At 30.8% G+C, this 24,906-nt stretch overlaps 1 protein-coding gene and 1 long non-coding RNA gene across 6 annotated transcripts in view; one reads left to right on the top strand and one right to left on the bottom strand.

The window, feature by feature from the left end:
* LOC130891553 (uncharacterized) overlaps positions 1-24,906 on the bottom strand; it is a 51,278-nt gene that overhangs the window by 11,292 nt on the left and 15,080 nt on the right. The window lies entirely within an intron of this gene.
* LOC130891403 (matrix metalloproteinase-14-like) overlaps positions 15,401-24,906 on the top strand; it is a 48,990-nt gene continuing 39,484 nt past the window's right edge. For all 5 annotated transcript variants that reach the window (XM_057796148.1, XM_057796130.1, XM_057796165.1 and 2 more), the window contains exon 1: positions 15,401-15,765. In XM_057796148.1, the coding sequence (XP_057652131.1) occupies positions 15,685-15,765 (81 nt within the window). In that variant the 5' untranslated portion in view covers positions 15,401-15,684. The remainder of the gene's footprint in view (positions 15,766-24,906) is intronic.

Here is a 24,906-nt window from a genome sequence, read left to right as displayed (position 1 = left end):
TGGAATAAGCAATAGAGGTCGACCACGAAATAAATGGAGGGACAATCTAGAGCTAGGATGAGGAAAATTACCGAAGAAGGAATAGGCGATAGACCTAGTTTGGAAGAAAAGTATAGATAAGGAAAGGAGTGTTTTTTAAAAACATGCTGAATCTGAATCGAATCTAGAACTAATAGATTCGAATAAAGTAGTTCTACTCTTACTTGAAGGAGCAGAAAACACAATTAAAATGAAAAATGACAAAAGCTAGACTTTTTTAGGATAACTGGCTCTAATTTTAATTTAGAGGCTTTTTTGCCATCAACTCTTGTTTCAGAGGAAGTATAGAATTTCAATTATTCGTAATCGCATTTTATTTGGCGCATTACATCCAATATAAGAAGCAACTATGGATTATCACTACAATGCTTCAAATCTACCCCGAAAATGTTCATTTAAACGTTAGTTTCATATAAGTATTTAATTTCGTGTCTAGAATAATATTTATCTTATACATAGTGTCTCATAATGAATTTCATATGTGAAAACTCCAACGCCTAATTTAGTAACTTGTTAAGATTAGTTTCTAATTCTAATTGCTTTACTTTTTTTCTAATTATTCTCTCTTTGTTTGTTAAGGAAGCAGTGAGTTTTTATTATGAATAGTATGGACTACGATAAATATGAAACTTGAAGCCGTAGCAGCACTGAAAATATGTGAAATTGAAGGGCAAAACACAAATAATGAACGAACGGCACAACGTTGGTTTAATAGTTTAATAGTGTAACAGCTCCTTGCCTTGCCAAAAGATGACCGTCTTATTAGACGCATTGTTATTTGCGATGAAAACTGGATTTCTAAACAACCTAAACATGGAAAATTGGTGGTTAATCTTGTTGTGTTTTTAGTGGAATTATGAAGGTTTAGTATACTAAGAAGTCATTCCAGATGGTCAAGGTATATAGTGGATCGTGGTTGCGATTGTATGAGATTTTATTGGAATAATAATCAGTTTTCTCAACTCAACAACAACCTACAAACCTCATACTGCGAAATTCACGCAGAATAAAATCGGAGAATATAGTGGCATTGAACTACTGTCCAGCATTTAGTCCAGACTTTACATCGTCAAATTAGTATTTATTCAGATCAATGGCGAAATTCTTACTTGGCAAAAAATGTAGTGTGGCAATTCACTTGAAAAAAACATTGTTAATAGATGAATGCAATTATTTATTTAATTTATAATTACGAAAAACTAAATGTAGATACATCGAAGGTGAATTCCAATGTATACCTAATATTTTTATATACTAAGTAATTGCAAACTGTGAATATTAACGACAATGTCGGAAGTACGGAAGTCAGTAAATTATACTACGTTTTAGTCATCGCGTTAGTAATTTTAATGAAAGCCCCTAATCATATTACTTATTCTGAATAAGTATAATTGTTGTTATTGGTGATTTTTATTGTGAAGGACGATACTAATCAACCTGTTTGTAAATAATTGGGTCTTTGATTCAAAAGTAGCAATTTTTACTAAGACTAGAAAAATATTTACAAAATATGTTTTTTGTTTTGTTTATGATACCATCGTGTGAAAGATAAATAAATCTTGTGTGTCTTTATGAAAAGTATAAAAAAGTAAGTTTATAAAAAAATATTTCTGCTGCAGTGTATTCCCTTAAAGGGGTGGTTTTTTATCATTATCAGATCATTATATAAGATATTATTAAATTTGAGTTTGAAATCACTACTACCGTTATAACGAATTTTTTTTCACTTATTTTGCACAGCCAAAATTTACATTTGTGCAAATTTCATATTTCTTCCTGGTATTCGTGGTTGCTGAATTAATTGGAGGAAGAAAATACTGAAAAAATGGTGAAACTATAAATTGTATTGTAATTTAAGTTACTCTTCATCCCTTACGCGGTGAAATTATCAAAATCTGGATACACGTGTTCATTATATTTCAATTTCAAGCCTAAACACAAAATTGAAAAATCCTAACTTAGAAAAACAAACTTTCATCCTTCTGTGCACGCCTTTGACGATTGAAATACCTTGTTATCACTTTTTATCTTAAGCAAAATTGAAAGATTTCACTTCAAAACTGACGCACCTTTGTACAAATTTACATCCCTTGTTTAATCTCCCTATGAGTGGAAAATCTGAGAATCCTTCCTTACTAGGAGTTCATGTTGTAGACAGAAGTTACTCTCGAAATTTCCTGATTGTAGCTGCAGAGTTACGAGAACGGCTGTGTGATATGATGAATCAGTCACTCAGAACATATACAGGGTGCTTCTATATTCGACCGATAACGCTCTACCATAGAGTGATCTCAATAAATGATTCATTTTGATATAGGAATACGAACCCTTCAGGGGACTAGTTGCTAAGATATAAAGTGTTAAAATTTTAAATAAAAATCCAAAATTTGCCATAAATCAAGTACGCCTTTAAATTTTTTTTTTCAAATTTGGTGACCTTAATAAAGTGATATTTTGACATAAACAAACTTTGGAAAAATTGAACCAGTAGCGCGCTGTCAGGGTTAGTTGTCACTTTTATCCCCCTATTTTTTACGCCACTAGAGCAAATTCTTTGTTCATTTTTGTTTAAAATTGCCTGATTATTTTTAGTTAAAAAACTAATAACCTTTTATGGAGAAAAAATGAACGGTGTTGTAAAAATTTGCCTCTAAACAAAAGTCTGCAAGCACGTAAGTAATTTACTAATTAATTAATTATTCATTTAATTTCGAATGATTAAACGTAAGTAGTTCAATACAAATAAAAATTATTCATATCTCAAATGTTCTGTCTGGTTTGCAGAGCAAGAAGAAACATTTTTTTTTGAAAGGTCTAGAGACGTTGCAGGTTCGCTGTAATAAATGTATCCAATTAAGAGGAGAATATGTTGAGTAGTAAAATATTTTGACATTGAAATTTTGTTTGGTTCAATAGTAGGCTAAGAATTTTTCAATATATCCTCGTACATATTGTTTTCTGCAAAAATTGTATTTGTATACTTTTTCAAATTTTATTGATAAAGTAAAATGTCCTTTTTAAAACTTTTTTAGTTATAGTTTCACATTTTTGGTTTCAAATTTATGCAAAGGAAATAATATTTTTAATTTAAATAATGATTATCTTTGTATGAAGGTGAAATTAATTAAAAATAAACATATCTCTGTGGAATCCCCTATGGCAAAATAAAATTAAACCATGCCGACTACTTTGCATATTTCAAAAAAGACAGAGGAATATAAATAAAAAATTCGGCTTCAATAAAAAGTCAAGGATATCATTGTTATCAGATCAACAAGCATCTGCAATGTGGTTAAAGTCTTATTTTGCTAACCTGCATTCGATATTTTATGTAATTCGTGGTTTTCACCAGACATTATGACTTTGTGAGCTTTAAAAAATAATATGAAAATTTGTGTTAGAAATATTTCCCAGAAATCTTATAATATAGTTAACCTCTATTGCAGTAATTAAACTCATTTAATAAAATTCGTCGAAAAGGGACTTAAATTTCAACTTTACTTGAATCAATCTCTGAGAAATAAAAATTTTATCTATAGACTATACATGCTCTCAAAAACCAAAATATAATTGATTTGTTTTTAATATAACTTTGAAGAGATCTTTCGCGGTAACTGCTTTACATATTTTTATAATCGACCATGCAGAGAATCAGTGTAGTGTGACTTCGAAAATAAAAAGTATAGAATAGATAGGACAGTTTTATTTATTGAAAATATTTAAGATATTAAAACACAGTCAAACATTTCTAATTGAACTGCATACTATCGAAGATCCTGTTATTTACGTAAGGTAAGGTACGTAAGTTTAAATGTAGAAAAAATTAGTTGGTTAGTCGACAACTTATCAAATAAAAACAAAAACAATATCCACAATCATTTATGTAACCTATATTGGACACTCTATATAAACATCGATGATTGATTATTGTTGGTGATTACAAAAGATTATCCGAACTAATGTTATCAGAGATGGTTCGGATAATCAAAATATCAGATAAGGAAAGGAAGATCTAAACAACTTTGAAAATCGTTGATTTACCAACATCGAATTCTATAGCTAATGACTAACTCCATTCACCTTTTTTCAGCCGCGTACTAATTTTCATTTTATCTTTTAATGAAGAATCACTCGTTTTATTTTGATTGACATGTTTTAACACAAATGCGGTATACACCTCATAAAGAACGGTTTTAAACTGAAGTCAACAAGTCAAATGAACGAAAAGGGTTTCACAGAATCAAATGCAATGAACAAATAAAGTATACAGTTCTAAGTACACCACATATGCAACGTATAATTTCTTTGAACAGACACACACTTATGAACAAGATACAAATATGTAACGAAGCAATTTCGGAGAAATAATTAATGGAGGCTTCCGTTATTGACGTGCTGAGAAAAATAATTTTATTTTTGTTTAATTTAACCGGTTTTGTTAATCGAATTGACGTTCGGATAATCGACATTCTACTATATTTGCAGGTATGTGAATGATATTGTCTACTGGCAGTTACAATGTTAGTTTTCTTTGGCGTTTAGCTGTGATTCAAATTCACACAAAAAAACTTATATAATTGAATATTTATTTTATTGAAACTAATTTTTAGAAAAACTGATAATTACAATTTACTGAAGCTGATATCAACAAATTATTTTATTAGGTTATAAAAGTTGATGCCTTAATCAATTTTTTTTCGATTGACAAGTTTGTTAATCTAGATTGAGAATATATAAACAGATTTTTATTAGTATAATAATGCTTAATAGCAGCAGCCAAGTATTGTCAATAATATCCGCATTGCTATACATTTGAATATAGATTTGGCATCTCTAAAATTTGGCAACCAGGACAAAATGCGTGAAAACCTCGGATTATAGAACATAAAACCTGGATATGTCAACAGGTTTTTTCATAATCAATATAATGAAAAACAATTGAAATTGTCATGAATCGCCTTTTTATTCATTCTTAAAATTGAATTTCGACATCATAATTTTCAATGTACCTAACAAAATCAGAATCTTCTACATTTTGTTACAGCTTGTTTGAATAATCAGCTTGAACTTTTTTTCTTAAAAAGAAAACAAAAAATATTAATAGACTCTGTTATGAAAACAATACCTAACAAAACTCAAATAAATCTTTAAACAAAAATCTTAGAAGTAATTTTCTCCATTAAATTTCTATCAGCAGCCATTTCACAGATTTCGAAAATTTTGATTCATTTTGTGGGGCAAGAAAAATTAGGATTACATCTGATTTATATTCAACATTGTCACAAATTTTCTAGGTTCATAGCGAGCAATTTCTCCTGTTTCACTATAAGTACTTCGAATTCTTGTAGTTCTCAGCACCGGTATTTCCATATTTTTTTCTGAAAAAGGACAAAATTTTGTGAGCATTTATGTGTATTTAACGAGAACTATGTCATTTGATTGAAGATATTTACTGACGAGATTAATTAGAAAAAGTATGTCTTACCAAATAGCCAATGAAATGATGAAATATTTCATGTATTCGTAGCGTCAGGAGAGATTTGAAAATCAGCTTACTGATTTTTAATAGTCTTTTAATAGATTAAAAGTGATTAATTTTTAATTCGAACGCGTGTCACCGAACTGAACTAAATAATCTCAAGAGATCAGTTGAAATTTTTCATCGATGAACATAAGCTAAAAACAATGTGAACAACCTCCGAGTCCACCAAATAGAATGACTGATTTTGTGGATAAATAAGCAGCATCGCATGATAAGTACAAGATTGTAACCGTGATAGGCACACGATATTTAATGAAATTCTTCTTAAAGTACTTTTATACTTTATAAATTGTTTATTGCTCTTAAATGGATGTCTACTATTAATTCTCATGAGCAGTGTCATAGATAGTTGAGATTTATGATTTTTATACTTTTCGGTATTTCAGCATAAAAAAAGCTCATTAATACTAAACATAAGTGCAAAATCCATGTGAAGGGGAAATCGTTGATAACTGCTCAATAACAATTTAATTAAAGTTGAATCTAATCTAATGCAACTAAATAATTATCATGGAGAAATTAACGCACATATAAGTGATAAAAATCAGAAGTTCTCGTAGATCTTGTTTAAAATTTGAAATTGCCACCGAAAATTGTACGCAACATTTGGAAATTGTGATATATATCTCGTTGTTAGTTAAGGAGCGTCCACATTATGCCGAAACAGGCCGTTCGGCCTATGCCGAACGGCATGTTCGGTTCGGCCCATTCGGGTCGATAGGACGTCCACGTTGACTGTGCAGTATAGACGTCCCGAATTTTTGCCGAACTGCGCAGTTGTGAAAAATAATTTGAGCATTGAGCATGAATTGCGTGATTCGTGCAAAACAATGATCAGCGAAGATGATGCGGTTCTGTGCCGAATCATGCCGATCGGCATAATGTGGATGGTCCTTATTTTTTCCGAAAAGTCATAACCAAACGTTAGATACTTCGAGATTCGAGGACGAAGCCCCTAACCAAAATTATGCCTTCGTGTGGTTTTCCCTTGGGTAAAAACACAACAAAAAAGCTTAGGAGTCGTCTTTTTAGAGAATAGATGACGAATAAATCGCTCACCTGATGGTAAGCGTCATGCTTGTCCATAACAGTTCATTACCACCCAGAATATAAAAATTCTGCGCGGCAGTGCATTGTGCTTGTCATCTTCAGATATTAGTTGTTAAATCTCTAGAGAAATTATATTCGTTCTCTTCGTCATCTACACAGAGATGGAATTACTAAAAGAGAAAACTGCAAAAAAATTAAAACGTTTATCGGATACTTGCTTTAGTGCTCATTACGAGCGAGTAAAACATTTAAAAGAAAACATACAGACAATTGTCTGGAACATTGTCAAGTTCCAACAAAAGCAAATCTAGATACAAGATCAGGAGCCAGCCTGCTCCTGCCGGCTGTTTGTGATTTTACCTTCCTAACCTAGATAGAATTCTGGCTTTTTATACTGGAGAAAGTAAATTTAGTTCAACAATATTTGCAGTCTCCAAAAATGACTCTGGATACAGGAATCACCAAACTAAACGCCTTGAATGAGTATTTAGTGACGAACCACGATTGTAACAATGATGTAACTTTTGTCATAAAAAAATGGAATGACATAGACATCAACATCGAGAAACGAGGAAGAAGGAAGATAAAAAGAACGATGCCGGGTGAATCAGCTCATGATACTGGATTATCAATTCAAGAAGAAATACGTCGGTCAATGTATGAATGCATAGACTGATTTATACAAGAATTGTCGTCCTGATACGGGGCCATGAAACAAATCAATAATATTTTACAAAGTTTATAGTAGAAGCTTCAGATGATGCTCTGGCTGTAGCAGTTGACAATCTGACACAAATTTATGGTGAATTTGACAAAGAGCAAGTTTTCCAAGAAATAAAAAGGTACCGCAGGCATGTAAAAGCCACCGATACGAGTAAGGACGTTGCTGCTAAATGGAGACCCCAAGAAATCCTTCAATTTATAATAAAATGGGACTTCAGTGAATCGTTACCCAGTATATCGCTTATACTTCAATATTTTTTGACCATTTGCATCTCGGTTGCATCATGCGAGAGGAGTTTTTCGAAACTTAAATTGATTAAAAATTATCTTCGATACAATGGGTCAAGAAAGACTGGTTAATCTAGCTGTTCTTTCAATAGAAAGAAAAATTTTAAAAGAAATCGATTTCACAGTAGTTATTGAGGAGTTCAGTAAATTGAAGGTACAAAAACACATATAACACGATACAAAAAATTCAAAAAGCTATCTTTGATTTATTTTATCTAATTTTTTTTGTCGATGGATTCGTATTTTAATTTCTTAACCCATATCCATTCCATATTGTAGGTATACATGTTTATGTAGCCTAAATAATTTAAGTCGAATTTAAATTTCACCTGCGAGATTTTAACGAAATAAAGATAAACACTTATTTATGCATACAAATTTGAACTGAATAAAAAGCTTGTAAAACTACATTTTTTAATGCGCGGGGGGCACCATTCAGCTTTGCCGCCCTGAGCCTCTGACGGGCTTAGTCCGCCACTGTATATTCCTGCCTTAATTGTTACAATGCAGTTTTGATGAAGCTGTTAGAATTTGTATACTTAAATCATGGCAGTATTTATATTATGTTTATAAGCATTTATTTTTCATCGAGACTTGAGTGTATATCTGAATTTATCCAATTTGTCATTGATGAATTTTCAAAAAACCGAATTACTAACTAACAGTCATAGAATGATTACCGTAAGATTTCAAAAAGATCAGTAACATTTAGACGTTACCGAAATTATTATTGCTAACAAACTCAATGAAAAATTGGAAGCCATTTTAAATATTTCACCTGACCAACAAGTAACTCAACTTCAAAATAAGAAAAAAAATTTGTTGTGTGTTCCATAAAATCTTAATTATATATAATAAATTAAATAGCAGGTAGAAATAAGATTGCTTTATAAAAGGTTATACAAGAAATGTTAATTGCTTAAATTTTTAAATACATATGAAAGCAACATAAAATGGAAAGAGGTAGTGTCCTTATTTTGCAAAAATTATAAAAATGTCATGTGAACTTTTGAATTCAATTGTATAATATATCTAATGTATATTTGTATATTTTTTTAAAACTGTTTAACAATTGAATTTTGACGAATGAAAGCACTGTTTTATTGAAGTAGTGTAGGGACGGAATTAGGAATTTATAAAAATTTCTATATTGGTCAAATTAGATTTCTACACTACCTATACTAAAAAACGACGAAGATATAACTTGACGCAACGCATTTTGTTTGTTTTATTACAGGAGTCTAATTTCACTCACATATGGTAAGTGTGAGGGAACAGCAGAACTAATTTTTTAACAAACTACCTCATTTTTAACAATAGTGGAGATTATTACTTCAGATCTCAACATGATTTTCCTTTGTTTTTGGATATTAACATAAATTTTTTGATGATAAAACATTGACTCATGTTATTTACTAAGAATTTTTATCAACTATGTACTTGTCACTAAAATGTCGGCTAAATGATTCAAAGTTTTATGTATAGCACTGTTGTATGTAAAATCCCGTATATTATAAGCCAACTGTAATGATTCAATCTCATATCGACAAATCGGAGACCGTGCCCATATAATGGGCCATTGATCTTACATTCAACAATGAATCAAAACCATGCCATTGTTTAAATATTGCGTGCACTAGCCAAAAACTGTCGGTCTCCTTGTCTCTATTCAGCACAATTTATTTTTCAATCACTTGGGTCACACTAGCGGTATTTGATTTCAAACTTTAATGAATATACTTTTTGCCAGTGTTTTTATTCCGTTAAAAGTTTTTAGATTTCATCTTTCATTTCAACTCATTCTAATACTAAAATATGTTCATTATTGTTTTGAGCTGCTCTAGTATGCACTCGATTGTTAACTTATTACTTACGCTTCTCACACAAAACAATTCCGTTGAACTAATTTAGAATTACTTCGAATTTTCCCACAAATTACTCTAAATATTTTAAGTAGGAATTTTTCCACAATTCCATAATAATTGAAAGAATAACAGATGGTGTTTGCACTACGAGTGAGGATACTATTCTATTTAAAATTCTATTTTTTTAAGGCCCAATGTGACCAAGTCAAATATTAAGCATACCCTTGGATTTGAGGATAGGATTAGAACTAATTTCCAAAGTTCTTGCTTTGCTATGAGAATATTTTTGCATAATATGGACAACTTACCTCGCTAACATGAACCTATAAGCAAAGTAACAAAACGAAGAATATTAAAATGTGTTGAAATGCAAAACTTTTCGTTTTAAACAAATTAAAACGATGAATCGAAGTTAACCCGCACTTTATTGACCATTCATTTTATCAGGTATAAATAGTCATAAATTTTATTTGTGAGGTTAACTAGTAACAATTTTAATATTAAAGAATTGATAATAAAGAATAAAGAAACTTGGTTAGGAAGGAATCACTGGGAGATTGTTAACGAAACACAATAAGTAAACTTTCAAAACATAATGAAAGCCAATTTGGAATTTCTGAAACCGTTGGTCATATTCATACTGAACACACTGTTTACTGTTGACTGGACGTAAACTGTAGCAATTGTGAGTGTTGGTGTAGTGGTAGTGTGTTCACTATATAAAATGAAAAACCAAAATTCAAATTCGAAATAATTTTAATAAAGATTTTTTTCTATATCTATCCTCGTTCTGTTATAACCAACGATTTCTTTTTTTTACCAGTAAATCATTTACAGCACCAAATCCACATTCAGCTTAATCTGAAGGTGGAAACGGTAACAATAGTTTTCATGCAAATTTTTGGTATTTTGGTTTCATCAAACGAAATGATAATATAAAAGGCGGCAATTATTCAAGAATTTTTCTTTCAATTTTGGTACCGAAATCTAGCATTGCTTTTAAATGGCCCAGAGGAAAAGGTTTGAACTCGTTTCAAGTTCATTTTCGGATTGCGTCCCTTTACAATCAAATCGCCATCCTGTGGGGCATCAACCGTACGTTGCGAAACACGGCACTAGACAGTAGGTAGGAATATGGTTTATTTTATCGCGGATAAATGAAATTGCAATAAGTAATAATGATATGCACAGGTAAGTGAGAATATTTTCACATACAACATCAATTAAAAAGATGCACATACAAATCCAACAATTTATTTTTAATATATTCTAAGATATACCTACGACAAAAATTAGCAGATTTTCCTGATAAGACTTACACAAGCGCAGCACGAGTTCGACGCTCATGATTAGTAAAGTACAGTTGGATAAACTAGTTGCAATCAAAGACGACAGTTTTGTAACTAATGCGTTATTATTATTTGCGGATCTTTGGGGGTCGTTTCTAATAGTATAAAAAAAAGTATAATTCTATCAGTTAATTGTTGTCGGATATTAATATTCTTTGTGGAAACTAGATTCTTCAATTGACACGAAAATATGGTAATCAATGGTATTGAAATCAGGGGATCCTGAAGGCCATGAAATAGGACCTTCACTTCCTATCCACCTGTTGCTATAAGCATTATTAGATGTTGTCTCTCTTATCCTTCTCCGCCATCCCTCGGATAACACCTTTCATGTTAGCAAGCAAATTCGGCAAAATATTTTGTATAAAGTCCAAATAGACCTGTTTTATTAGCGAATCATCAAGGATCTACTAATTGGTTATTTATTCCACAAATTCACACGTTAACTGATTCCCTAACTAGGAACGACTGTCTCGAATAGCATGGGGATTTTCTTCTGCCCACACATATGAATTACGAGAACTATTCATCCTGTCTCTTCTAAATTGTGCTTCATCTGTAAATAGTGTTCTGTACAGCGTTGGTCGATGATTGTTAATCCATCTACAAAATTTGAACCTATGGATTTCGTGTATGTAGTCGCTGAATATGATATGGATACACATGATTTTTTAGATTTATTTTTGATTGAGTATCATAAATTCCCTCACGTTTCTAGTGCTTATTGTAAGATTCATAGCAACGGCATCATTAATCTAATTTTTCTGCGCTCTATCTACGTGTTGTCCTGTTCATCCATTAGGAAAAGTGCCATTTTCTCGCAAATAATTAAAAACTGACCTTAATATTATAAACAATTAATTTGGCTCAACGATGTATTAATTAATTAATTAATTTAATTTGTTTAAATTAAAACCTTATTATGTGATACGTCAGTATACTTGTTCTATTTTTGATCGTTAACTAAAAATTAAATAAAAGTGCGACAACATTGTCTCATATGTCCTTATCATTGATTATTTATTTAGTTCGTAAATCATATGTATTTAAAAAAATATTATACAGAGTGCATTATTCAATACAAATCTTTAAATTTTTCCAAAGCCGGTCCTGGAATTTTTAAATTTAGCTAATACCAGTTGAATGCTTGAGAGTACTGCAGTGCATCATGAAGAAGTTTAAAAAATCAATTGAACTGTGTGAATACTATAGACTATTAAAATTTATGGTAAATTTTACAAATTAGTAAAGAAGAGGAGTTCAAACTTTTTAGTAGCCTCATGATATCCTATCTCATCAGTCACACTGTATATGTTTTCTGGGATCTTACTACTACATTTTACAAAATGTAGAAGAAAACTAAGGCCGGTCAACAATTAATTATGCTCAAATCGAAAATCAAACAAAGCAGATTTTGAAAGTATTCACGAACTGCAGGAAGGGATGTAAATTGGGCACCAAGGTAATCCCTTTACCTGCCTTTTGAAAAGGTTAGCTACTAATGACATGTAAATTCGTGCCTCGGTTACAAGAACGACTAATGTAATGAATCGTTTCATGCAAAATTTAAATATTCCTTTTACGGAACACATCCCTCCATACATAAATTAAAAAAATGTCCAATAGGAACATTTGTAAAGATACAAAATTTTGATGTTATTATCAATAACCTAACCTAAGCTAATGCAACTATTTAGTTACTATTATATAAATGTTCCTCTTGAATAATAAATGACTCAAAGTCAAATGCACTATTTGTTTTTCTTTTTGGTTCCGATATAAAAGCCCGGTGATCAATTTATTGATAGGGATTAAATTGACCTTTAAATTTCGACCCCCAATTCACATATCTGATTAGTTCAGTAGGTAATTTAAAGTGACGAGTTTACCATCGCCTAACTGTACGAGTAAAGTAAATTTCAAAATCTAAGAAAAGAGAAGTTTTAGGGAATTTTATATAATATGTACAGAGAATTCGTTTTATTTGGTTTTCTTATTATCTATATGTATAAAAATTCTATTGACATTTTCAGTTATACTGCACCTTTCTTCCTTGAATATTTTAGGTAAATGTATTACCAATGGTGGTATTAAAAATTTTTTGATAGGTGGAAACCACGAAAACATTCATTTTGATAAATTAGAAATTTATGGAAAAACCTATCGGAAACATATTAATCGTGTTCGAGAACCACGAATATAACTCGAAAAATGACGAATCAGGATTTCCCTTTATTAGATTCAAAAAAATTGTATATGAATGACTTTCATACTATATTGACATAATATAATATATTGAATTGAAAAATTACCGGAAATCGGTCAAGAGTGAAATAATAATAATAATAATAATTGATAATAATAATAATAACTACCTTTTCAAGTTTCATATCTTCCTTATCCCCTGGCAGAAAGGTAAAAATGCAAAACAAACATGATGTATAATTCACGGAGTAAACGGGTGAATGGGCATTGTACCACCACAACCCGTTCATGATTTAGGTAGTGGGTCCTGTTCGAAAAATGAGCTACAGACTTCCTCGGCTAGCGGCAATCGCAGCATGACGCGGAGTGGGGCTACTGCGATAACACTAACACTCCTCCACCGGTTCTTGCTGTTTCTACGGCGACGCAAGTCAATGTACCTACGACCACGAAAGCCGGATTGCCTAGGAAGCGCATGAAATGGACCAGTGAGTTGAATTCATTTATTATGCTCTCCTATTACAGACCACCTACTGATTGCAGCATTTAACAGAACAACGAATAGCTGACCAGAGAAGGAATATTGTGAAAAGCAATTTGCTTCCTGCACCTATCCTGTAGCAAATACGAGGAAAGGACCTTCTAGATCTTCAAAGAATAGATGATCATCTCGTAGTGCAAGATGCAAACGGTATACACGGTGAAACTCACACTGTCAGTTATGAGTCCGTTGTGGTTCTGCCTTGCAATGAATTCCCTATCTACAATGCTCAATACGGATTCATCATTAAAGCGAACAGAGACACCAACTTCTTTATCTTCTTTATATGGACGATATCAAGCTATATGCAGCAAATAAGCGTCAAATCAATCACTTTCTCGATATAACACATCGATTCTCCACCGATATACATATGGATTTTGAACTATCTAAGTGCAAGTACCAGCCGCAGAAGGTGCTCGAAAATGACAATTTTAGACTCTACTACAATAGGTCCATTATCACCGATAGACAGGTGACCAATAAGAGACCTGACATCGTGGTGGTTGATAGAAGAGTCAATTCAGTCCTTCTTCTCGATGTAACAATACCGAATAAAGTTCTCAACAAACACCAGGATAAACTGGCCAAATAAGCGGATCTCGCAATTGAGATTAAACAGATGTGGCTCAGCGAAAATGTGGAAATAGTCCCATTTATTATGTCAGCAACTGGCGTAGTGCCTAACACCCTGCACGATAGCATTGCCAAACTGGGATTACCAAAAAACACCTTCGCCGACATCAAGAAGGCTGTAATATTGAATATTTTGATGCTTTTGGTACTTTGTATCCGGGATAGGTAAATAATACCGGCTCTCAGCTGAGTAGTGGATAAGTCTTTCGCATAATAATGTTAATGTTATGCCTTTAAAACCGGTGTTTTCCAGTGGTAATTTGACTTTTAGAAAGAGACTAGTGTCTATCAGAGAGATATCGTGTTTGTGAACGGTTTCAAGAGTTTTGACCAATCTTTCGTTCTAAATGTGAGATAGCATTGTGGTCAATCAATAAGCACTGTACTAATTCTTAAGACATGGACAATTCCAGCTGAAATACAAATTTAAGTTAAATTTTGTGTTCGCTACAGTTCAATAAGAAGCCTTAGTAGACTGGTTCCTAACTAAAAAACGTTTTTTATCAATATTAAAAATAATAATTGCCTATAATCCAACCGATTCTCAAACATAGGAAATAGGTTAGCAGTCGACTGAAAAATTGATTAACAGATGTTCAAATAGACTGAATTGAGCAACCAAAATTCGGTCAATGAGTACAAAATAATCACTTTTTAAATTAAGCTTTTTAAGACTTACGTGATATCCATCAGATACTGTTATTCTGCTTTATTCAATTTTTGTTATTTTATTTTCTGCAAAATATATTTATCGCTAGAGTAAGTTTAACTGTGGCTGTGTTAAATCCATATTTGATAGATTATTTGGTTTCCGTTATTATTTTAATGCGACATTATTTGTGGGTAACTGCTAATTTTCAGATTTAATTAAATGGTCTGCTCATTTTGTCCATAAAATATTACTGATTAAGAAGCTATTGAAATTCCGAAGATAAAATATGTGAAAAGCCTTCTTCCTCAACATAATATATGCATAAGAATTTAATAAAAGCTTAGTTATAATTTTACGACAATAAATAAATCTATATATCGTCAATTGAAAAAAATTCGCTTTGCTGAGGTTTAACTAAGGTCGGAATATACTAATTTTTAAGAACTTAAAGCCGTACGTTGATATATATAGAAACCACAACAAAAAATTTAAAATTTCATTGTTGGAAGAATCCTTGCGGTAGGTTGTCCTGCGCGCTTACATATAAACACGCGCATCAACCGCGAAAACTTTAGTGATCACCAATCCTCCGAAGGAGTGACTGTCAAGTCAGCCCAACGTTCTTAGCTGGACCCAAATTCATCGTTTCTTTACGCGATTGATGTTTTTTGGTTCAATTTTTTTTTTTTAATTGACTAAGATAGCTCTTATCGTTGATTTATCTTTATAACGACTGATAACGTTTTCAGTTAAATTAATAAATTTAGTATCACTGTTCGTTTCGTGAAGTCAAAATGCAGGTTTTAGTGATTAGTACTCTACTTTTGTGTTTTTTGATAAACGTTTTCCCTGCCCCTAGTGACAGCAATGCGTTGGTAAGTTTTAGAACTATTTCTCAGATCCTTCTTCTATATTTCAGCTATCTAAAAATTTTTATTTATAAAGTTTTTAATGGTTAGTAAGTAGGTAGTGCTTTGTTTATGTCTTTGTATTTGTGATTTTACAATTATCAAATAACAAATTGGTTTTGAAATTATGTTTTTTTATGATAATTACATGTTTTCGATGTTATTATAATACACTTTTATTGGTCTCAAATTTTCTATGAATGCGTCTATAAATTAACTCATTACATATAAATAGTATGTTGTTTCCGTAAATTTTCGTATTTGTATTTAACAAAGTAGCACAAAAATAATTTTTTTCTTTGTCTATTTACTTCTAATTATCAGTCATATATTTCGAACATATTACTACAACGTTCTTCTATTATCAATTATATAGTGTTTCCCTATCAAATAATTTTATTTCGCTTTAGTCTGATCATTCCTCTTAGATTAACTTTTAACTTGATATATATATGCAATCTTTCACAAATTTTTTGGGCCCTTTAATGATCTATTATTATATATATTCATACGTTTTTTTACTTTTTATTATGGGTATAACATATTCCCAATACTATTTGGAAATGATCACTGATATTTTGAATCAGTTTCTCTAAATAAGAAGTGAGAGTAAACATTTTAGAATTTTCTCAAAACTAAACAAAAAATAGTTTGAATGCATTTATGAATTATTGTTCAACCTTAATTGACGAATATCTTAAGCAAAAACTAATGACCTTATTATAGATTGGAGAAATTTTTGCGCAATTTGCTAATTTGGGTTCGCAAATATTCAAATCAAATGAAAAATATTCTAAATCATAGAGAACACGTCATTTTTATCGTTAACTATATTTGTCAGGTATGTCCGGCATCTTAGATCGTGTTTAAGTTCCTCTGAAGATTCTGCATAAATTTTATCATATAATAATATTTTCTAAAAAAATATCTACTTATAGCTCAATTCATTGCTCTGGATTTTTAGGGCGTAACGGCAGTTAAAATATCAAGTCAATAAAAATATCCTTTCACAGAAAACCGTATTAAAAAAATGGATATCAGGTAGATAAATATTTTTTTGGGTGTGATAATAAATCACAAGTGTTTCTCACGTAGTATCTCTATAATATTCTCTCAGTGAATTAATTAACCTAGATTGTAGTAATAAGTAAATAGCGACATAAAAAAAGTCAATAATTACAAAAATTTCTCCACGTGACCCTGAAATTCGGAGATAACCGGTATCACCGTCATTGCATCAACGATAATTATTTTTATTATTTTGTTAATAACAAATAAAGGAGACGCATTAATGATGTATTAGGGAAATGAATCATACTGCTCACAAAATACTGTCTTTTTCCATTAGAATGAATTTTATTTCTTTTAAATCTCCTACCCAAGTGTTTCAGTTTCAGTGATTCATCATACCAGTTGTTTGCAGTCATATGAATAAATCTATATTTACTCACCTTTGCACAGTGTTGATAAGACACCGAAAGCATAATTTTTAATATTAATATGAATTAAAATTAATAATGTTAATTATCAATGAAGTAATAAATCAATAATATCCATTATAGAAATTTTTGTTTTTCAATCATTATTATTTGAAATGATTTAATGATCCTAAGAAACCAATTTACTACTATTGTTATGGCTCGAACACAATGTACAAGTTAGATACATAGAGTTTGGAATTATACCATGATTTATTAATCAGAATATATAATTACTGTTGCAAAATGTATAATGCAGAAATAATAACTAAAAAATGAAGCCAATCGATAGATAAAAATGAGTGGGATATTAGTGAAATAAGTCTTAATTTTAAGTACCCGTGAAACACAGCGATGAAATGAATTTTATATATTATGAACTAATTAAATTTGTAACCTGAACGTTAACTGTTGTGACCTTTCCTGATTGCCTAGACAGGGGACGTAATCGTTATAAATGACATCACAAGGTCACAGGGCTAACAATATTAAATGACACTAGAGTGCAAATAAAATATTCAAAATAATCATAAGACAATCAGAAATTTATACAATTCTACCAGGTAGTTCATGTACAGTTGATAAATTGGAATGTTTATTGTTAAAGGGCATCGATATACTAAGTATCTTTTTGTGATTTTCCTCAATTTAAATATGTATTCAGCTATTGTTTATTATACAAACAATTTTCAGAATTGTACATGCTCTGAATAATAGAGTAGCGGCGGTGTTATATTTATTTTTGAAACTGTATAAGGAGCAATAAGAGGATTCATGATCATCCAGTTTTTGGGATTTATTGAAGGTAACTGTTTAGTAAAATACCGAACAACGAACTATTAAATATGCAAAACTTTGTGGTAAATAACAGATTCCTAATAAGAATACATAAGGTTATTATAAATGATGGACACATTTGTAAAAATTCGTATTTATTTAAGAACGAATTTAAAATTAACGTGTTTAAAGCGCCCACTGTTTGATGCATGACAATATCTACTCATCCCATACACGAGATAACGCATCTTAACATGACCCAATAAGAAATAGTCACATGAGGAGAGATCAGAAGATCTCAATGTCTCAAAGTTTTAAGCAAGGTATTTCTCCTGTGACCTATCTGGAGCCGCAGAAAAAAATCATTCAGTGAAAAAGCCTCATAAGCGAAGTGTTTCAACATTGGATGTAGATTTTGCTAGCTCCATATGTGTCTGTTGATTACTCCACAAGTTGGAAATTTTCTTTGTCGCTAAAAATTAGCATTTGAGCATAAAATTCCAGGCCCGTCTCATTGTCTTTGGCTGAGAGCCTCCGCACGTTGTATTTGGTAGGACTACTACAACGAGCGTCGTCTCAGAACTTTCCACACAGTTGGTTGGGGTATTTTCTGCTCTACTTTTGGACTTCGATCAAAACGTTCTTCAATGCGTCTCACATAATCCTCATACTCACGTAGTGGTTTGTCTTTTGCGACTTATTTTTTGCGAACTAACTGGGCTTGATTTTTTTCAATAGAATAATTATAATTAAAGTTAGATTAGGCTCAAATGTGAAAACCTTGACGTAGTATTCTTTTCCTTTGGGTAGGATGTTTTTAATTTGGGTTCTTTTGTGTGTCTATGCGTGCGAGACTTTGCGGGTACTTTACTTATAGTGACTTGACATGAAAATGGCAAGATGAAATCAATTAAAAAGGCTCTTATATTAACCAACTATTGGCCTATGTTTATTATATGAGCTGTTCCAAAAAGATAAGAGTGTCAGTTTTCGCACCATTTCTATCTCGTAGTGATAATTTTTAATTAAAAAAAAATTATTACATCATAAGTAACATCTTATTTAACAAATATATATAATCATAAATATATTTATGAGCAACACAAATACCTAGAAAAGGTGTATTTATCGTGAAAACTAGTTTGATTCATGCAAAAGTTGATATTTAGTATCTAATTAATATTTATTTGATTATAGATGACGCTTCCAGCTACTCATTCATTATTTCTTATTTGAAAATATAGGTAAAAACATTATCATTCTTTAAAATTTATTATCTAGTATGAATCACTAATAAATGAATAGTAGTAAGTTGTATAGTTATTTCCGCTTAAGATAATCGAGCAATTTTAGGAAATTATATGAAAGTGTATACTAACCTTGGAAATCATAGGAAAAAACTGACATAGAAATCAGAATAATCCAGAGAAAGTTCCGATAAAAATGAAAATATTTATAAGAATTAAGAAGATTTTTCTCAGTTTTGCTGTTGGTTTTAGCGTCAATAGAAAAACCGGTATCATGTAGTTGGTTCATGTATCTTTCCCAACATATAATAAATTGCGATTGTCCAGCTGATATTCATTAATGACATGGCTCAATTCTCCTAATCTTTTCTCAGTATTAGCATATCTACTTTTATGTAAACGTTCATTATTTTCCTCATCTAATATGAACTGTATATGCAGGCAGTATTTTTTCTAGGTGACAACATCAATATTTTATAATTGCCTCCAACTTTGTGGGTGTTTTTCAATAGTCCTGCTCAGTCTTATTATTACACTGCCTATTAGAGTTTTGATCTTTATTTACTTGCTTCAGCCTTCCATTTTCTATCTATTTTTCCATATATCCATATATTTTATTGCTTCCATATTTGATGAGACATTTCCTATTAGAATTTTTAGATAATTAGAAAATTTATGTACTACATATTTAGAACCTTGTAGAAGTTTATGGAACGTCGGTGTTGCAGGTTTTCTGCAATTTTCCTGTAAGCCTGGTGAATTTCTCATTTCAGTCCACACCACATTATCCTCCTAAATCTACCACAATTCCAGCCCTGCAGAAGAAAATTTTTCCTATATCTGGGCCAAACCTAAAATATCCCTCAACCCCCTCCCCATATTAAAACAATGATTATATGATGATTTGCCAAATGAGCATTACCACAGACACAACATGAAATAGAGTAAGTGTTTAAAAATGAGGAATTATTCTTCACAGTAGATGAAATAATTATTGACGAAATGCTTCATCACAATGCATTTCAAATTTAATACCATGATAGTGGTTTCTGTTGAAAATATTCATAATACCATAACCGAATTTACCTATTCACCGTAAAATCAGGAGAATCACTTTTATGTGTGATATTCTTTTTATATTGATTATCTTTATAAATATTTTTCAAACCACACCTCGTATATTTTTTATTCAAATCGGGTTAGCCATAATTTTCTTGGATATTTTTTATAACAAATAAAAAAATATTGTGAACCTTGACCATGTATTTATCACCCAGAGTCAATAAAATTCTTAGTTAAATTTGTCACCAAGGAAGTGCTTCCTCCGTATATGTGGACTAATCAAGGTGAATCCAACTATTTCCGGGTATATATAATTTGCACAAAATCCTTGATGATTGTCATGCAATGCACTTTAACTAACAGTGATCTGTATTGGTTGGATTTTAATACAATAAAATTATCTCAGAGGTTTATTTCAAATATAAATGGTATAGTTTCGTTATACTATTAGTATGGTTTTGTATCAATACCACATACTCAAGTATATTTAGAAAATATAAAACGTTAAGTGTGAATGGATACAATTAAGTATGAATCGTGAGTCAATAGCCTCAAAAACCATTAGTGATAAATTTCTGAAATAATTGTTTAAAAAAAGCTCACATTACCGTTAATTGACTAACGAAAAAAAAACATTTCAAATCTTATTACGTAAAGAATAAACAGCTGACCCTTTAACCTCGTCAGTTTTTTTCCTACTTCATTTATTTTCTGCTGTTACAACATTGCTGGTACACAAATTACTTGATTATGATATTAGTGCTTTTCGGAAACTATCATCCTAGATTAGACACTTCAGCTGATTGCAAAGCTTAATCCAAAACGTCACAGTTTCCGAACGTCGCATTCAATTTTTTTGGTGGTAACTTCAAATGTACATGATCTACCAAAATTATTGAATTCTATTACTTCTTTCGTGCACAATTTTTTTCATGATTTGCATTGAGTTGATTAATAGATTCTAGATGTTTAATAATTCTCATTGAACGAATTACTCAAATTTTGGACCAAAGTTTAATAACAAGTAGATATTTTTATGTTGAAATGCCAAAACGTATAAAATCTTCAATGTTCAATAACTCAATTACCCTCTAAATTTCTAAAATTCTTATTATTATTTTCTAGCGTTGGTTTTCTGTGACAATTCTAATGGTTTACTTTGTTTTCTACTATGAACTACGAATATGTTTATACGTCATGAGTATGTGACAGGTACGAACTAAACACCGTTTCGTCATTATTTTATCGATATTCATACGAGCACATGACTTTGACTAGACAGTTTTTTATGTAAATAAAAACACGTAGATATAGCATCTTTTATTCAATTAAATATTTCGAAGAGCGCGAGCTATATAACCAATCTTAAGTTTGAATTATATCAAGGTTCGTTAGTGCTTCTCAAATAAATAAAACAATACTTACTTTTTAAATCTATTTCAAGAAAACAAAGGCATGAAAAATTCATTATATTACAAACTTTAATAATTTTTGAAGTGATGTGAAGAATCCGAAGTACAACAAGGTTTTGTAAATAAAAACTATTTTTAGTGTAAATAATGGTAAAACTCGTGACTTATTGATATATTTTTTTACAATCTTTGAAAACAGTCAACAATTACATATATCATTACAAATAGATGCAAATAAAAATCAGGGTTACAAATGAACGAGACCAGTATTTATAATTTCATTTCATATACAAAATATATTTTTATATCTAATTCATACAAGGGTGGCTCATTAGAAGAGCATCTTTTCAGATGTTGACATCATTTTCGCAATTTGATATTTTTGTATATGTTCAGACGTAAGGACGTAAAATGATTACTTGTGTCTATATGACACAGTAGATGAAACTTGGGTACAACATACAATCGAAACAGAGGACTTCATCTAGAGAACTTCCTCCCAAGACAGCAAAACAGTTGTTGAGGTCAGAGAAAAATGGGTATTTTGCTTCCTAAAAAATTCGCTGGAGTTAACAGAATATTATATTAAAAAATTCAATATATTCTATAGTATAGCAACTTTTTTTATTGAAAAGCTACTCTTCTGTTGAACCGCCCTGGTATATCTAATATTTAACGACCTCGAACATTACACGTTTTCCAAAAGCAGACCAATTTATTACTTTTTATGAAGGGCTCAAATTTATCTCAGTTCTTATCCACGAGTCATTCATACTCAAAAATGTATGTCATCAGACATATAAATGAATTTTAAAATTTAAGGAGGCAAATGAATAATTTAAAGAAGACGGGTGTAGTGAACAACTTTTTACTTGTAATTTGAAAAGATGCACTACTCTTATGAAATTATCAGAACATTTGTAATTAATGTGACAAAATAAAAGGGTTTGTGTAAACTTTTTGAATTTACCACAAAAATTCCATGCCATCCAAAACATATGGACGCATTGGCACAGACATTATTTCTTCGAAAATCGTAAAATGTATTTTATATCTCAGCGGATATTATTTTAAGACCATGTGTCACAGTCGCTAATTGTAATAGTAGTAACGTTTATAGCAACAATTCTTATTTATTTGTTGTCTGCAATGAGTCATTCTTTGTACCATTCCGCGACTCTTATGTGTTATTGTGTATTATCGTTTGTAATATCAAGGAGGCTAAGAAATACGAGAGTTGCACTAAAACTTATATATGTTTTCTTACCATGAAATCGCTATTGTCTATTTTCTGTTTTTCTGCGTTCCATTTGTTAGTTTATTTATAATCGGTTTTTCTATTCTCGTTGACTAGATATTCTGTTAGTATGAAAATTACTTAAGGATTCTTAAGAATATTTCTGTGAACATAATCATTTATTGCTTAAAACTAGATTTAAGTTATTAACATGAACGTGAAAAGTATGTAAATACAAATTGGGATTTTTTTCTAGTTCTTAAAATAATCATTAAATTATTTTTGTTTGTTATCTGGATAAAACTGAAATCAATTTTAATAGTTAAATCATTTCACATGATAAAATTGTAATGGCGTTTTAATTTATTTTCGTATTCTTCGTCGATTCTTAGTAAGTGGAAGTTGGTGAAAGTTTATTTAAAAAGTTCCATTACATAGTACATATGTATTTGTCTTTGTCACTGTTTACACTACCAAAAGGTAAACCTTCAGTCTCCGCAGACAATAACTTGGTGATAGAAACGCGCGTCAGACATCATAATTGTGACTGTTGGTGTAGCTGTAGTAAACAGTACAGTATGGATATCACCAACGGTTCCAGAAATTCCAACTTACATTGTAGATCAGTCAAAATTGATATAATGAGGCTATAATCATTCGTACTGGTAACCAAAATTATGAATGTTAAGGACACTAACGTGAACTCATCTATCTTTAATTTATTTTAATAGCTTTATAGATTTATATATTCATTTCTTAAAAGTGCCATTCCTAAAGTTTCTAATTCTAAAAAAGCTCTAGGAGTATATTTTGTCAACGTTCTTGTCAGCGTGTCATTTATAATTCTTAACAACCCTTTCCAACAGTCATCGTTGAAAAAGCTCAAAGCAGGAGTCGGCCCTTCTGTTGCTGCAACGTTGTCAGATTTAGTTGGAAATATTTTGGTAATGCATGCAGATTCAAACTATAATCTACTCTTCATCCTGCTCCATTATTGTAATACACGGTCAAACATAACATGAATTAAATTTTGTGAAACTTTACACTTAAATGCTGACCTTTTTCGAAAATTATTTTAGTCAAACCAAACCAAAATAAGAGCTATCTAGATGACAATTGAATCTCACACTAATAATTGAGGGGAGTCTGTATCTTACTTTTGAATAATTGATTCGTGTTACCTGTCAAAAACCATTGTAATCTTGAAGATATAAAAAATATGTTCACGAAACAATTGTATATATTTTATTAAGTACAGTTGAATTTTATTTTAAATACAATACAAACAATCGAGCATCAATAGAATAATAAATCCCATAACGGCACATGTTGGTGAATAATTCATATGAAAGAAAATGAAAATTAAAATTGTCCTTGTACATCTTTGCAGTATTTATAAAGTTCTTTTACCTCTAATTTGGTTCGTTTCTTAAGAGACCATGAAAGGTGTATGCTCTTTGAAATGTCGAGTTTATTTATGTATAGTTTTCGAGAAAAACTAAGCAGATAAGTATATCACAAGTTGTATCACTGATGTTATCTGATCAAAATGCGGTTTAATTTCTTTCACCTGTTGTTTTTAGAAACTTTGCAGAAGTTCTTTATCAAAATTACATACAATGAACTGTGAAACTGATTTTATCTCGTAGAATTGTATACCAAACTTGCTTGAAAATAATGATCGTTGCGAACAATATAAACGCGAGATGTTCAAATTGTTGAATATATTTTGTTTGGTATGGCCAGAATTTCATTATTTAAGCCAATTTCCCATAGCACGGGTATTTCGTACATGACAATATAACGGATTTTTGTTCTGTTGAAATAGTGATACAATTATCTATTTATATTTTTGTCTAAATAGATACAATATGCTGTTTAGGAGTTTATACGTT

This window comes from Diorhabda carinulata, chromosome 1, assembly GCF_026250575.1.
Source record: "Diorhabda carinulata isolate Delta chromosome 1, icDioCari1.1, whole genome shotgun sequence".
Taxonomy (NCBI): domain Eukaryota; kingdom Metazoa; phylum Arthropoda; class Insecta; order Coleoptera; family Chrysomelidae; genus Diorhabda; species Diorhabda carinulata.
This window is presented reverse-complemented; position numbering and strand designations above follow the sequence as displayed.